The sequence below is a fragment of the Protobothrops mucrosquamatus genome, unplaced genomic scaffold (assembly GCF_001527695.2).
Source record: "Protobothrops mucrosquamatus isolate PMUCROS unplaced genomic scaffold, P.Mucros_1.0 scaffold2, whole genome shotgun sequence".
In the NCBI taxonomy this organism is placed as follows: domain Eukaryota; kingdom Metazoa; phylum Chordata; class Lepidosauria; order Squamata; family Viperidae; genus Protobothrops; species Protobothrops mucrosquamatus.
In genome coordinates, this window is record NW_015386389.1 from 4,516,252 (window position 1) to 4,532,890 (window position 16,639).

The 16,639-nt window shown below is 38.8% G+C and overlaps 1 protein-coding gene across 1 annotated transcript in view; it reads left to right on the forward strand.

Annotated features, from left to right (window-relative positions):
* The window catches only part of KLHL1 (kelch like family member 1), a 120,319-nt gene that overhangs the window by 15,850 nt on the left and 87,830 nt on the right, over positions 1 to 16,639 (forward strand). The window contains exons 2-3 of the mRNA XM_015832338.1: positions 9,744 to 9,926; positions 14,645 to 14,781. Coding sequence (XP_015687824.1) covers positions 9,744 to 9,926; positions 14,645 to 14,781 — 320 coding nt within the window. The remainder of the gene's footprint in view (positions 1 to 9,743; positions 9,927 to 14,644; positions 14,782 to 16,639) is intronic.

Here is a 16,639-nt window from a genome sequence, read left to right on the forward strand (position 1 = left end):
TGCCAACCCCCCCCCCCCCAAAAAAAAAAAAAGAATTATGTTCATCTAAAAAAGAGGTGGCTTGGTAACCATACCTTATATCTTCTTTTTGAATATTATTGATAGTAAAAAGGCAGATGTTCTTTGCTTTTCAATACAAATTAAATCCGAAATAAGTCACCAAAAACGGAAACTTTATGGCTCAAGCTGCAGTATGCTAAGCATGAAAAAAAAATCCAGCTGTTCATTTTACACACCCACAGACACACACCTACACAAACACACACACACACATCCACACACAAACAAACCAGATCTTAAAGCGTAGATCTGTGCATGTAATGCAATTCTTAATACTGTATAAAGGTGTGCAAAGAAATTCAGAAGCAGTTGACACTTACCTAGAAATTTCATATTATGGGATGGAAACCTGGGATTGGAAAAAAAAATGCCTTGTTGAATTTCCTGTCTGGATAAATAGTGATTAGTGATATTTTATCATTGTAATGGAGGAATATTTTGATGAAATCTCATGTTTCATTTTCTGCTATCAGATTTTTACCAAAGTTTCTACAACTACGAAGTCATAATTTAGGAGAAGAAAAAGAACGAGAGGCTTCCAATAAATCAGACCCATGAATAAATGTGCATGCTTCATCTGGATGATTGATGCTCTTTTCAGCCGAATGTTTCAGAACCTTCATTGCCAAATTAAGATTTTATAACTTTAAACCTTATGAAAAATTTAAAATCTGGAATAAAAGTTTAATTTGCCCATTCAAACTATCTTCTACAAAAAAAACCAAAAAACTAACTGAAATGTTCTCCAAGTATTAAAATTGTTTGTATTATGGATCACAATCAAATGACTGAAGGGAGTGAACAGATTGGAAATCAAGTTCTTTTCAAAAATCAGTTCACATTTATAGATGTTTATGTGTGTAAGTGTGATGTATATGCACATTATTTCTTTTGGCCTGTTTGCTGCTGCTTCATAAAACAGACATATTGCCATTTTGATAGCATTTTTGATCCTTTTTTGGGGTTCTAAATCCATTCATTTGATAAATATTAAGCCTAAAACATGTAATAATAATAATAATAATAATAATAATAATAATAATAATAATAATAATAATAATAATAATAATAATAATAATAATAATAATAATAATAAAAAAATAAAATAAAAAGTTGGAAGGGACCTTGGAGGTCCTCTAGTCCAACCCCCTGCTCAGGCAGGAAACCCTATACCCGTAGTGGCAAACCTATGGCACGCGTGCCACAGGTGGCACTCAGAGCCCTCTTTGTGGGCACATGCGCCGTTGCCCCAGTCCTAGGCCTTCAGTTGGGCTTTATAAAACCTTTTTGCTTTAGGCCTCCACTGCCGTGTGCAAAAAACCCCCAAAAGGTTCAATCAATCAATCAATTTCAACTTCTCGCGGGAAAAAAAAGATCTCGCAAAGTTGGAATTGATCGATTGAACTTTTTAGTCCCACCCAGTCTGCCATTACCAGCGCAGCCACACCCACCCAATGGGCCACACCCACCCAATGGGCCACGCCCACCCAGCACCCGATGATACATAAGTGGGTTTTGGGTTGCAGTTTGGGCACTCGGTCTCTAAAAGATTCACCATCACTGTCCTATACCATTTCAGACAAATGGCTGTCCTGTCTCTTCTTAAAAACTTCCAGTGTTGGAGCATTCACAGTTTCTGGAGGCAGGTTGTTCCACTGGTTAATTGTTCTAACTGTCAGGAAATTTCTCCTTAGTTCTAGGTTGCTTCTCTCTTTGGTTAGTTTCCATCCGTTGCTTCTTGTCCTGACTTCAGGTGCTTTGGAAAATAGACTGGTCCCTTCTTCTTTGTGGCAGCCCCTGAGACATTAGAACACTGTTATCATGTCCCCCCTCATACCAACCTGTTGATTGTCAATGGCAGGGGTCCCCAACCCCCGGTCCGTGGACCAGTATCGGGCCGCAGCATGCCAGCAACCAGTCCGCACAAACAAACAAAGCCCCATCCGTGGGATGCAGGCAGCATGCAAAACCATACACTCTCCAGTCTGCAGAAAAAACTTTCTCCATGGAACCAGTCCCTGATTCCCAAAAGGTTGAGGGCCTCTGGTCTATGGAGCATTTTTCTACAGTACATGTAGTCCTAAACTCACCAGTTCATTTAGTGACTGTTTGAAGTTACAACGGGACTGCCAAAAGTGACTTATCAACATTTTTCACACTTAATGATCCTTGTGGCATCCTGTTGGTCACATGATCACAATTCAGACACTTGGCAATTGACTCATATTTATGACGGTTGCATTATCCTTCGGACGTGTCATCACCTTTTGCGGCCTACTGATAAGCAAAATCAACAGGACTTACTAACTTAAGAACTTCAGTTATCCACTTAACAACTGTGGCAAGAAAGGTCGTAAAGCAGGGTAAAATTCACTTTAAAAAATGTCTCACTCAGCAACAAAAGTTTGGGACTCCATTGTCGTCAAAGATTTCCTGAACTTCACTCAGGATAGCCATCGGTGTCTTCTGGAAATCACAATGAAATCCTAAGTCTTTGCACAACAACATCATGTTGTATTACTGCAGAGGTCCCCAACCTTTTGGGCACCAGGGACCAGTTCCATAGAGAAAGGTTTTTCCGTGAACCGGAGAATGCATGGTTTTGTGTGCTGTCTGCATCCCGCAGATGGGGCTTTGCTTGTTTGTGCGGACCGGTTGCTGGCATGCCGTGGCCCAGTACTGGTCCATGGACCAGGAGTCGGGGACCCCTGTATTACTGGACAACTCTCTGTTCAAATTCCAAATATCAAACGATCAAACCACAAAGAATCCAGGAGACAACAACCTTTCCTGCAAAAATAGGGGTGTGGGAATTGTATTGTAACAGAAAGCAGTAAATCTCCCACCTTTGGAATAACCTATTGAGTAACCAAATAATTCAGCAACTGTGAAAAAAAGACAAAACACAGACCTTATTGGTTTATAATTAATATGTAAGTTAAAAAAGTGTTTGGTGATATTATTTAGAACATTTATCTCAACCAGGCTTGTAGCAAGCCATGAGAGAAGTCATTATTTTCATTTCAGACAGGGCTGAAGCTAAGAGATAATTGTTTGGTAAGACTAATTGGTGTCTCAAATAGAAGTTTTAACAAGGTCACATCGTGTAGTAGTAATTATATAGGATCCTCTTCAACCTAACTCTGCCCACTGCCATGAGTTCAATTCTGACTGGTTCAAGGTTGACTCAGCCTTCCACCCTTGGTAAAATGAGGACCGGGATTGTTGGGATCAATATGCTGGCTCTGTAAGCTTCTTAGAGAAGGCTGTAAAGCACTGTGAAGCAATATATAGGTCTAAGTGCTATTGTTGTTGTTATTAGTTGCCTTAAAGAGAAAATGGAAGCGCTCTTATTAAGGGTGCGTTTTTTCTGTGCTTTGTCTTAAATTTAAGAGACAGTCTGTTGAACGGGATTCAGAAAGACTTTCCTCCCTCCCTGGATTCTCATCAAAATCCACATTTAAATATTATATAATAATTTACCATAAACATAAATGTATTCTAAACATAAACTTACTACAAGCTATGAATATTTAAACGAATAAGGGAAGGAATAGCATCTTGATTAAAACAAGAGCATTTGATCGATGGTGCTTGTAAAGGTTCCACAATTGAAGTAAGATTAATTTTTTAGGTTGTAATCAAATATAGCTTCTCACTTGGACATCAGCTGGCTCTTGAATATTATTGTTGATGTCCTCTCTTCTCCTTTAATGCTTCCTTTCTCCTTCTTAATTTTGTTTTGTTTTGTTTTGGCTTTTTATTTCTTCCCTTCCCTTTTTCTCACAGTCTAAATGCTGATTCTGGAGGCATTCAGTGTCCTTTTACTGGTTGCCGACATTAATAAATGCATTTAGGTTCTTCAGAATTTGGTTTCCATGTTCTTCTCCTGCTCTTTCCACATGACCATCTTGGTTGCAATTTCTACAGAAAGCACAGAAGGCTGACAAATATGATTACACTTGATGTATTTGATTCACACGCTTTGGATCTACATTACCATTTCAGCTCACAGGACAGCATGCATGAGCTTGCGAACTCTTGTACTAATCTCTTTGCGATTGAAAAAAAGGAGTTGCTTCTTGCATCCTGAATTCAAGATATAGAAGGGATTCTCTAATACTCATGCATAACCCTCCTAAAGAAAGAGGAAAAAAACCCAGGAGGCATCTGATAGATCATTTTCTGTCTTTGTCTTTCATTTTTTTCCTGTAAAAACTTGTGAAAGATTATGCCTGGGTATAAAATGTTTTAGTCTGAAAAAAAAATGCTATCAGACTTCTTGTCGTCTATGGAGATTCTCAGTCATCCAGGTCATGGTTGTCCCAAAGGTGCTTTTTTTTCCAAAAAGGAATGATGCTTTTCTTTTCCTTTAAGACATTTTGCTTCTCATCCAAGAACTGAACTGAAGAAGCTTCTGGGATGAGAAGTGAAACATCTTCAAGGAAAAACCAAGAAAGTCCAGTTGCTTTTTGAAAAAGCACCTTTGGGACTACCAGACTTCTGATTTTTTTGCTTTCATAGGCGAGTACAGCTGTGCCTCCTCCTCCTCCTCCTCCTCCTCCTCCTCCTCCTCCTCCTCCTTCTTCTTCTTCTTCTTCTTCTTCTTCTTCTTCTTCTTCTTCTTCTTCTTCTTCTTCTTCTTCTTCTTCTTCTTCTTGTTATTTTGACAAATTCACCATCAGTCAATTGCAAAAGGTGGCCATACTGGGAATAGCTTCCATCCTGAAACAATATCTGTAATACCACCAAACATCCACATCTGCCTATCCCAGGTCCTTGGTAAGGACTCAATAGGCAAACAAAAATACCAAATCCAGTCTGAACATCAGGCTGACTGTGTGATGATCAATAATAATAAGAAGAATAAAACAACAATAAAACAACATCAAAACAACAACAACAATAATAATAAAGCTTTTTTATTTATTTTGATAGTAGAGATTTATCTAACCCTATTTATCATTGTATGAGCCCTATCAGCAATTTGAATGTGATGGGGTTCAGGGTTGACTCAGCCTTCCATCCTTCTGAGGTCGATAAAATGAGGACCCAGATTGTTGGGGGCAATATGCAAATAATGCTTCCATCTTGTGCTGCATACGGGGCAGTATATAAGTCTAAGTTCTATTGCTATTGCCTACCTTAGTAATACTGAAATGGCTATTCAAATGAATGAGGAAGTCAAGGGAGAAGTATCTCAATTATACGGACTATAAGCCATTTATGCTAGTTTAGGTCAAATGCAAGGAAAATCAAGAGATCCAGACAGTTCAAATGGGTATTTTTATGTTTTGGGGTTCGCGGCATTGAAGCACGACACATGTTGTAACCAAGTACTTCTTTATTCGTTCCTCAACTCAACTCTCGACCAAACAGGCGTGCAGGCCTTTTATAGTCTCTCCAAACCCAGGCAGTCCAGCCAATAGGGAAGAACCCTTTTTTGCGCCTTGCGCATGCGCACAAGTCCATCGCCAGCCAGTCTGGTCCCTATACCATTTCAGACAAGTGGCTGTCCAATCTCTTCTTAAAGACTTCCAGTGTTGGAGCATTCACAGCTTCTGGAGGCATGTTGTTCCACTGGTTAATTGTTCTAACTGTCAGGAAATTTCTCCTTAGTTCTAGGTTGCTTCTCTCCTTGATTAGTTTCCATCTGTTGCTTCTTGTCCTGCCTTCAGGCACTTTGGAGAATAGTTTGACTCTCTCTTCTTTGTGGCAGCACCTGAGATATTGGAATACTGCTATCATGTCCCCCCTCGTCCTTCTCTTCATTAAACTAGACATACCCAATTCCAGCAACCATTCTTCATATGATTTAGCCTCCAGCCCCCTAATCATCTTTGTTGCTCTTCTCTGTACTCTTTCTAGAGTCTCAACATCTTTTTTACATCATGGTGACCAAAACTGGATGCAGTATTCCAAGTGTGGCCTTACCAAGGCCTTGTAAAATGATATTAATACTTCACGTGATGTCATATGGCTCCCCTATTTTTTTTTAAGATTAGAAAACTCTATACATTTTGTTAATCTAAAATATTCTGCTTATTTCTTTCTATGAATAAAAGAAAGATGAATTCCTAACTTTCATAACATTTCAACAAGTCTCCTTTCTCAAATTCATACTATTAAACTGAATTGTGTACTTTATAGTAGCTGATGTAAGCATGATCCAATAGGTAATTGGTTAGGTTTAGTATTTCAAACCCAGATGCATTTTGGATAGAAGATAACAAATAATCAAGGAAGGAAGAGAGGAAAAGAAAAACATAATGAATTTGCTAATAGAAACTTAAATCACTTCACACTACAAGTACAGCTTGTCACTAGAAATATCCTTTAAAAAAAAAATCAGTTGGACAGCTTTCTATGAGTGAAAGCTTGCTGAAAAGAGAAAATACCAATCTCTCCATTCTAAATCTAAAAAGGATTTTTTTTAACCAAAGCATTTTCATTATCGTTATTTATTTAATATCAAAGAAGGTCCAGATATTAAAAAAAAATCCACCACAGGGTCCTGAAAAATGGAGTTGGCATTTAGGATGAGATTTTATATGTGTGGTTTTCAAAAGACTAGATGCTTCACATAGAATCCTAATTCATCTTGTCACGGGTGTCTCACTGTTTGGGTTTGTCACTTCCGAAAATATTCTTTGCAGCCTGACAAGACACCGTGGAGTTGGGACTATTTGCACAACAGCTGATCAAATATTTAAAGGAGAGTTGACTTCACTTTGTGTCTAATAATCCTACTTGGCAGCTCACCAAGCAGCATTGTGTGTTTGTGTCTGTGCTTTTATGGTCTGGTTTTTTTTTTTTTTTTTTTGGTTTCTTAAGAATTGTGTATAGGTAAAACCTTTCCTTTCCTCTCCTCCCCTCCCCTCTCCTTTTCCCCTTTCCTTTCTTTTCCTCTCCTCTCCTTTCCTCTCTCTCCTTTTTCCCTTTCCTTTCCTCTCCTCCCCTCCCCTCCCCTCTCCTTTTTCCCTTCCCTCTCCTTTCCTTCCCTCTCCTCTCCTCCCCTCCCCTCTCCTTTTCCCCTCTCCTCTCCTCTCCTCTCCTTTCTTTTCCTCCTCCTCTCCTCTCCTTCCTCCTCCTCCTCTTCCTCCTTATCCTCCTGTATAAATTAACAGTATTCAACAGTATGAATAAATTATTTTACAGTAGACAAATTGGGTAAAAAATGGACATAATTTCCTGAACAGTACATTGGAGGGTTCTGAAAAGTGAATAAAATCAATGTTTTATTATTTTCTGACTAACTGTCAATACAGTTTTGGTAGGTTCTGGCCCACCATATGACCAAAGTGTAAAAAGAAAAAGAAAAAGAAAGAAAAAAGAATTCAGAAGAAATAAAAAATAGTTATCCACATCTTTCTAGGACAGGTGCCTTATCACCAGAAGATATCAAACTATATATTTTTTTAAAAAAACTCACAATAAAAAAGAAAAAAAAAAGCACTCACTGAGCTGCTTGCTTTTTCTAATTTTAATCCTGTTTAAATTAAACCATACTTGGAGACAAACATTATTTTATCCATTTCTATCCAATAAAGATCAAATTCTAATGGCATTTCCATTTCTTTCACCCTCCAATTAGAAATCATCTAGTTGCCCAGAAAATTTGTTGCTTTCTCCGAAATAAGCAAGTTCAGACATATTTTACCTTCACCTCTGAATCAAAAGATATTTAACGATAAGTCCGATTGTTCAGAGAAATAAATAAATGCAATTTTTTTATAATCAGCTGTAGAAAAGATTGTAAAAGATTATGTCTTCTTTCATCCATTCACCCATCCCTCTGTATTCTGAATGGTGATGTATTTCAGCTGACAATGAGAAGCAATTGATCCAAAATTGGTTGCTATCTGTAATTTTGTGGATTCTGAATGCTTTTCATTGACCGTTCCCATTCCATTGGCCAATTACTTTGGTTGATCAGAGTTGGCACTTGCATAGACTAACCCCATAAACCAGGAGTCTTCAAACTTGGCCCTTTTATGACTTGTGGACTTCAATTCCCAGAATTCCTCAGCCAAGCACGCTGGCTGAGGAATTCTGAGAGTTGAAGTCCACAAGTCATAAAAGGGCAAGGTTTGAAGACCCTAGCCATAAACAGTTTCTTAGAGAGGTACAGTTCTTCAGCTCGTGACTATAATGGAGCCTGGAATTTCCACTGTGAGTAAAAAGATGTTGAGACTCTAGAAAGAGTGCAGAGAAGAGCAACAAAGATGATCAGGGGACTGGAGGCTAAAACATATAAGGAACGGTTACTGGAATTGGGTATGTCTAGTCTAATGAAGAGAAAGATGAGGGGTGACATGATAGCAGCATTCCAATATCTCAGGAGCTGCCACAAAGAAGAGGGAGTCAAGCTATTCTCCAAAACCCCTGAAGGCAGGACAAGAAGCAATGGATGGAAACTAACCGAAGAGAGAAGCAATCTAGAAATTTCCTGACAGTTACCCAATGGAACAACCTGCCTCCAGAAGCGGTGAATGCTCCAACATTGGAAGTTTTTAAGAAGAGTCTGGACAGCCATTTGTCTGTAATGGTATAGGGCCATGGTGGCGAACCTATGGCATGTGTGCCACAGGTGGCACGCAGAGCCCCCTCTGTGGGCACGCGCAGCGTCACCCCAGTCCTAGGCATTCAGCTGGGTTTTATAAAATGTTTTTGCTTTAGCCCTCCGCCGCCATGTGCAAAAAAAAAGGGGGTTCCATCAATCAATCAATTTCAACTTCTCCCAGGAAAAAAAAAGATCTTGCAAAGTTGGAATTGATTGATTGAACTTTTTAGTCACACCCAGTCTGCCGTTACCACCTCAGCCATGCCCGCCCAATGGGCCACGCCCGCCCAATGGGCCACACCCACCCGGCACCCGACGATACATAAGTGGGTTTTGGGTTGCAGTTTGGGCACTCGGTCTCTAAAAGGTTCGCCATCACTGGTATAGGTTTTCCTGCCTGAGCAGGGGGTTGGACTAGATGACCTCCAAGGTCCCTTCCAACTTGATGATGATGATGATGATGATGATGATGATGATGATTGTTGTAAGTTGACGCTTCTAATGGGCTAACCCAATTTTATGATCTTTTTTGTGACCGTCATTAAGTGAATGCCATAGTTATTAAGGGAATCAATGCAGTCCTAAGGGAATTTATTGCGAGAAACATGCAAGAGCCGAATATGAGGAAAAAGTCTCCTGGAGTTTGTCTTATTGTCTGCTTGGTTAGGAAAGAGAGATGGTTGTGTACTATTAAGTCTTTTTTGTAACAAAAATTAAGAAAGTATAACTGAATAACAACCAGAATACCCGTGATATAGGAAATAAAATGAATCAACTAGCTATGCTTAATTTTTGTGCTTTTTTTCCTGTGTAATAACGAAGATACATTTCTCAGTAATGGCATACTGATTTTGTACCTAATTTAGATAACTAAGAGACTTCTATTACAATTGTAATGAGGGCAGGAGAGGCAAATTGAATTATTTTCTTATCAGCTTTGAAATGCTTTTGATTAACTTCTGGAAAAGGTATTCATCGTTTCCTTCCTTCCTTCCTTCCTTCCTTCCTTCCTTCCTTCCTTCCTTCCTTCCTTCCTTCCTTCCTTCCTTCCTTCCTTCCTTCCTTTCTTCCTTCCTTCCTTCCTTCCTTCCTTTCTTCCTTCTGTGTTTGTGATTTATAGGCACTCAGCAGCCAATCATCCTTTGACTCCTCAGTGCGATATGGATCTTAGTACTTCTGAAGAATTCTACCAAGCTGTTCACCATGCTGAGCAGACCTTCAGAAAGATGGAAAGCTACCTGAAGCAACAGCAGCTTTGTGATGTTATTTTAATTGCTGGGAACCGTAAGATACCTGCACACAGGTATGTATTAAAGGAGTTATAAGAGCCATTTGTTAGGCAGGAGTGAAAAAGCAATCAAAATACCAGCTGCAGTTGGCCCTCATTCTTGAAAGTATGTCATTGTTGTTGTTGTTATTATTATTATTATTATTATTATTATTATTATTATTATTATTATTATTATTATTATTATTATTATTATTATTTAAAAAAACATGTTCAATTCTTCAAGAAGAGTTTCCTCTTAACAAGAGAAATATTTAATGGTGTAAGCTTACGATTATGAAGAGTGATGGTCTGACTGTTGATATGATGGTTTTAATTCCTACCTTAACATTTTATTTAAAGATTTGTGTTTGTGTAACGAAGATTAAATGTTTATTAGTGGTCCAATATAAACACAACAAGAAGTTTATTTGATTGGTAGAGGAAAAGATTCTAGCTAAGATAAAAAATTGGAGAGCGAAAGATTTAAACCATGTAATAGAATTTATGTAGCTCTTTATAGTTTTTCTTTTGAAGGCTGAGCATATTTGAGGCCACACTGATTGTAAGCTTGGCAAAAAAGCAAAGGAGGCCTCAATTTTTTTTTCTGTAGCTCTTTCATCCCATATCTATGTATCAAATTTTTTTTAAAAAAAAAAACCTAGTGTTTAAACTGCATCAAAAAACATTGTAATAAAGTATTTATTTTGCCAAATATGTTCTATATGAAAAATGCAAATTCTGTTCCTCTAGTGCAAAGTTGGTATTTAATGGGAAGATTGGTTTTCATCTGTATCTTGACTGAACTTGATTTAACAGCTATTTCAGTTCAGTAGCAATCAGAATTTTTCGGAGCAATAAATGATAAGGGTCATAAGCTTCCCTCTGAAATAAAGCTGAATCACAGTTTATCTTCACGGTTAAAGATGCAAACGTATTGATAGTCTGTTTCAGATTTCCAGGCTATCTGAAAGCACGTTTTTCTTTTAGAATAGCTGACACACATATAGGATATCAGTGGTTCCCCAACCTTTGCAGCTTGACTGCCCAGCTGGGGTGGGGGGGGGGAGGAGAGGACAGGGGAACTGGGCCGTGTGAATGCACGCACGTGCAGAACTCCACTCACACAAGAGAAGCTTTTTGTGGTGTGGTTTCATGCTCCTTCTCTGGGCCAAAAACTTTTCCAAAGTGACTGAAGGCCTGAAGCAGCATGAGATCGCTCCCCTGAAGCTTCTTATCCATTTACAAAAGCTTTTAATACAGAGAAGAGAAGCCTTTGGTACGCGGTCTTGTGCTCCTTTAGACTCACTGCTCCAAAAGTGGATCGGGTGTCCTGCCCAGGCAGAATCAGCGAAGCTGAGCAGGGCATGCTTGCCCTACTCAGCCTATACTCTCACTGCTCCCCTTTTGGAGCATCAGGAGCAGGTGGCTTGGTGGCCCAGTTGGGGTGGGGGGCAGAGTAGCAGGACAGCGCGCACATGTGCATGCAGCTTCACTCACACAAGAGATAAGAGAAGCCTTTGGGGCGCTGCTTGTGTGAATGGAACTGCACATGCGTGCTGGTCCACCACTCATACCGATTCCAAGTAGGCCGTGGGCCTGAGTGGGCCACAGCCTGGGGGTTGGGGACCCTGTAGTATATAATACACTCACATTTCCATATCATGCATAAGATAAATGCTTAGGTGGTGCAAATGAAAAAGACATTTAATGATATATGACGGTCTCAGCTGGGGCTCCCCAGTGTCCTGTGAATTTTACCTTTGCTCAGCACCCACCTGTAATAACCAGGGTTTTTTTTGAAGGGGGAGAGACTTCCATTCTTGCCACCTGCTCTCTGTTCCTGATCTACTAAAACAGGGGTGCCAAACTGCCGGCCCGTGGGCTGCATGCGTCACATGGAAGCCGTGCCCACCCCAGCTCCGGCAAGGGGGAAAAAGTCATGATAGGTTGCGACATATCACGTGACGTGGCGAGTTTGACGCCCCTGTACTAGAGCAAGTTTAGAAGATGAAACCCATTTACAGCATCAACATTTCTTAAATATCAGCTGGATTTAGAAATGATGAGATCAGAACACAGTCCTTTCAGCAGTTCCAAGAAGGCTCCACACCCATTTTCATTACTCAGGTGACCCTGAGGACACAGATGGCCTCAACGACTCTCTAAAAGAATGCAAATGACCAGCTATCTGCAGGGAGTATAAATCCTTCCATTCCCCACCATCCAGTAAGAGTTGAAGAAGCTTCTTGGATAAGAAGTGAAATGTCTTCAAAGAAAAAAAAAGGAAGTCCAATTGCCTCTTGAAAAAGCACCTTTAGAACAAGGATGACTTGGATGACTGAGAATTTCCTAGACAAGAAAATTCATGTATTGTTCACATCACAACATGTACATTTACTCTTAAGGATTAGCTTGCTGATATCTTGCAGAATGTAAGAAAACAGGGTCATTATTTAACTGTTATCACTGATAAAGTCAAATGATGCATTAAATATTCTGAGTGTAAGAACAGTTTGTGATTTTCATATTGTTCCAATTTGGGCAGAAGCTTGGGAACTAATCAAGGAGAATACATGGAAGCAGAAGGTTTAATTAAATGTATTCTGGAAATATTAAAATGGGTTGTATTTATATCCAATTAATTTTGAAGTCAAACGCTTTGGACTCCACATATTATGCAACAATACATGAGAGAAGCAGAGTTCATGAGTTTATTTCTTGTAGAACTTATTCTTGTGAAGTAGCAGTAATTGGAGGGAGAAAAAAAATGATATCTTAAATACAATTGACCTTTCCCGGTGAGTAGGCGTCTCAACCAAAACGTACCACTCCCTCCAGTCCTTGGAAGTTCAGAAATCAATAGCACATGATGAATTCAGGAAGATTTCCTGAATGAGATTAATTACCAGGCACTATTTCAGTGGTTCTCAACCTTTTTAATGCTGCGACCCCAACCGGTCGTAAGTCGAGGACTAAACCGGTTGTAAGTCGAGGACTAAACCGGTCGTAAGTCGAGGACTAAACCGGTCATAAGTCGAGGACTACCCAACCGATCGTAAGTCGGGGACTTTCCCTGCCCGGGAGCGCCGCGCATGCGTGGTTCCACCCCCTGCGCCGACCGAGGCGTAGCTGGCAAGCGGCAGAGACGGAGCAGGCCGACCACCAGCTGGCCCAGCCCAAGGGAGGTAAGGCCCCCTCCAGAAAAGGGGAAAAAAATGTCGGACAAAAAAAAATGGACAAAAAAAATGGTGGACAGCCTTGCTTGGCGACCCCCGTGAAATGGTCGATCGACCCCAAATGGGGTCCCGACCCACAGGTTGAGAACCACTGCACTATTTGGTTAAATAATTGAAAAAGAGAGAGAACAATGCGCAGATGAAAAAGTAATACTGCCTGACAATTGCAGCTTTACTTGTTAAAAATAAAAAGAGATAAAGTTGTAAAATACATATTTCAAAAAGTTCAGGCATTTACCTGCTTTCAGTCTATCGCATAAGAGGCGTGATCAGAATGCAAAGAAAAACGTGGAGACTTTTTCCATTGGGATTGATTCCATTATTGATCATAATGAAAGTGGTTTTTAGATATATTTTTTTTCACTAGCCGGGAACATCCTTAATGGCTGAGTATATTTTGTAGAGAAAAGCACTCAGGCTACTTTTTATTTTTGCCTGTGACAGCTGTGTATGTTTTTTTTTTTTTTCAAAGTAGAACTGGAGTAATAGTATCAAGGTGGTAGAAATTAACTTTCTTGATTTCCTAACTTTTAGTTTTATGCATATAGATAAAACCTTCTTTTTCAACAGACATTTTTATCATTATAATCTATCTCTTCAAAGAGTTTAATTTTGCTCTGTTTGGAATGTGTATCTTACTCATGGTTCTTCTGCTTTATTCATTTGCTGTTAGTGTTGCTTCACTAATGAAGATGGTGTGATTTTATCATACAGTTAATTTTTTTAAGCTACCTTGGTTGCTTCTGTGGCTGAAAAGCAGCACACAACTCTTATAAAGGGTTTGATATCCTGCTCATATCCAGGAAACTGTTTTTTACATCATGTAAACAGATGTTCATGAAAATACTCAATGGACATATAAGATTCACTCTTACCTACAAAACCACATAGTTCTACTTGGTTTCTGTGTGGAAAATGCCAACGGTCCATCATCTATCATCAAATCCTTGAAGGCCACCATATCTGGCCAGATCTATCCAATAGAGAAATACCCCACCAAGGAATTTAATTTAAGCAATTAGACATGGATGAAAGAGACATATAAATGGAGTTGGATTTAAGAATAGGAAGAAGTAGACCAAATGATACTACAGTACTGAAGGACAGAAGAAGCAGAAGAGAAGAAAATTCTCTTCCTATCAGGTGCATAAATAGGTGACCTCATTTATTTATTTATTTTCCAAAAGCCACCTTCATCAAAATAAATATTTGGCTACTTATTTGATGCTTCAATGCACATTTTTTTTGTGAGTTCATTTACTGAGTTTTATTAAATGCCAGCAGAGTAAGACTGCTCTACTATACTTTTACTTGGAAGAGAATATGTGATTCAGCAGAACTTGTTTCCAAAAAAATGTTTATAAAGTTGGCATTTCCATGACTTTTGAGCATTTACCACACTTGTTGCTGGTTGAACATTTTCAGAAGTAGACTGCACTGAAATACAGTAAGTTAACAGATATGTTCCTTCTCTTTCTCCATCTCTGCCCTTCTCTCTCCTCACATTGCCCCCAGGCTTGTACTCAGCTCAGTTTCGGATTACTTTGCTGCCATGTTTACGAATGATGTTTGCGAAGCCAAGCAAGAAGAAATCAAAATGGAAGGCATTGATCCTGGTGCACTTTGGGATCTCGTTCAGTTCGCATATACAGGTAAGGCTTATGCACTGAATTATGTTTTCAGGAATGGACCCTGATTCTCGTGTTCATCTTTCTTTAACAACAATAGGAGACGAGTACATTAATAACATGAGCAGTTTCTATCATCTGGATTAATGGATGACAGAGGTATCACGCTACACTTGTAGGGTGTACATTTACAATTTACACTTGTAAATTTCACTTCTGAAATGTACAGGCAATCTCATTCTGCTCTTCGAAGGATTGTTGGATTCATGCTTATTTTGTCCAGATACTAGATAACTTTTCACTTAATGTGTACTCCTATTCCATTCTAGGTGTAATAAAGGAAAATAATATTAGGGTACGATGGATGAATTATAGTAGTGGCCAAAAGCACTGTGAGTATAAGCACTGTGAGCTTATGCACTGGAGACAAATTCCTTGTGTGTCCAATCACACTTGGCCAATAAAGAATTCTATTCTATTCTATTCTATTCTATTCTATTCTATTCTATTCTATTCCATTCCATTCCATTCCATTCCATTCCATTCCATGCCACGCCACGCCACGCCACGCCACGCCACGCCACTCCATTCTACTCATTATTTACTCCCCCCATCTATAAAAATAGATAATTCTGTATTTAGTTTAAAGTTGTGCTTTTTAGGGAGAATGATTATTTAAAATGAAAAACAATTGAAGTTCTAGTTATGATTAATATAGCTTGGTGGTTAAGGAACAGATTGTAAATGGGAATGCATTACTGCAGACTGTCCTCAGGGTGCAATCCAAAAAGCAAGATGATGACACATAAAAAAGGCAGATCTTTGATTGCAATATTCTAGTCATCAGCTTGATTCCCCCCCCTTTTCTGTATTATTTCATCCTGTTGATCAATAAAGACCATTTCATGCCTCCTCCATGGTTTTTAAAATGCTGCTGGGCTTAAAAGTACTAAAATTTGTTTCTTGTATTATTCTTGTGAGGCTGAAGCCAGAAAAATGTGTATTATTTCCTAGGACCCAATTCTGGTCTGTGATCATACATTTAAAATATTATTCCTCATTACTAAGGCATTGAATAACTTAAGAAAACATTGCACATAATAACATGAAAACTCAGACTGATACATCTGTACACACTAATATTGATCCTTGAAAAAATAGGTTAATCAGTGTCCTACTGATAAATTTTTAAAGCCAAATGTTTATACTAATCAGTCATACAACCAAAAGAGCCCATGGTCAATACAAATATTCTAAATGTGTCCTTCAGCTTTTCTCTTCTTTCCTACAAAGAACTAACATATTGATTGAACTACTACAGACACTTCAAAACTAAAGGAAAAATAAATAAAATGTTGAAATTAATATTTCAGCTTGCGACTGCAATCCAGTGCATAAATTACTTGGGCACGTAAGCTCCATTTAACTTTGTGTTTACTTCCAATTGTTTTGTTTTAGCTTTAACAAAAGCTATTCAGTCAGGTGAACATGCAATATTTATATTTTAATTTGAACTTCGGGAAATGTGGCAAGCAGCAGTTAATGTTCATATTGCCGGTGGGAAGACAAAAGTCCATTAAAGGTAACAAAAGAAAGACATATCAAATGTCTGGAGATATTTTTTTTCTCTCTCCTCATTTTCTGATTTCTTCTGTGTCATGTCTAAAAGAACTAGTGGCTTCTTCAAGGAGGCAACTCATGGACTATCAATTTTCTGGTCAAAAATTGGCAGTATGGTTTCTTTGAGCCACTGCTGATGTACAGAGATATGATGATGATGTTATCCATTCAGTCCGATTCTTGGCAATTTTGTGGGCCAGGTATCTCTACATCTTCCAATCTTGCACTACTTCTTTGAGTTTTTTTGTGCTCTGGCTGGTGT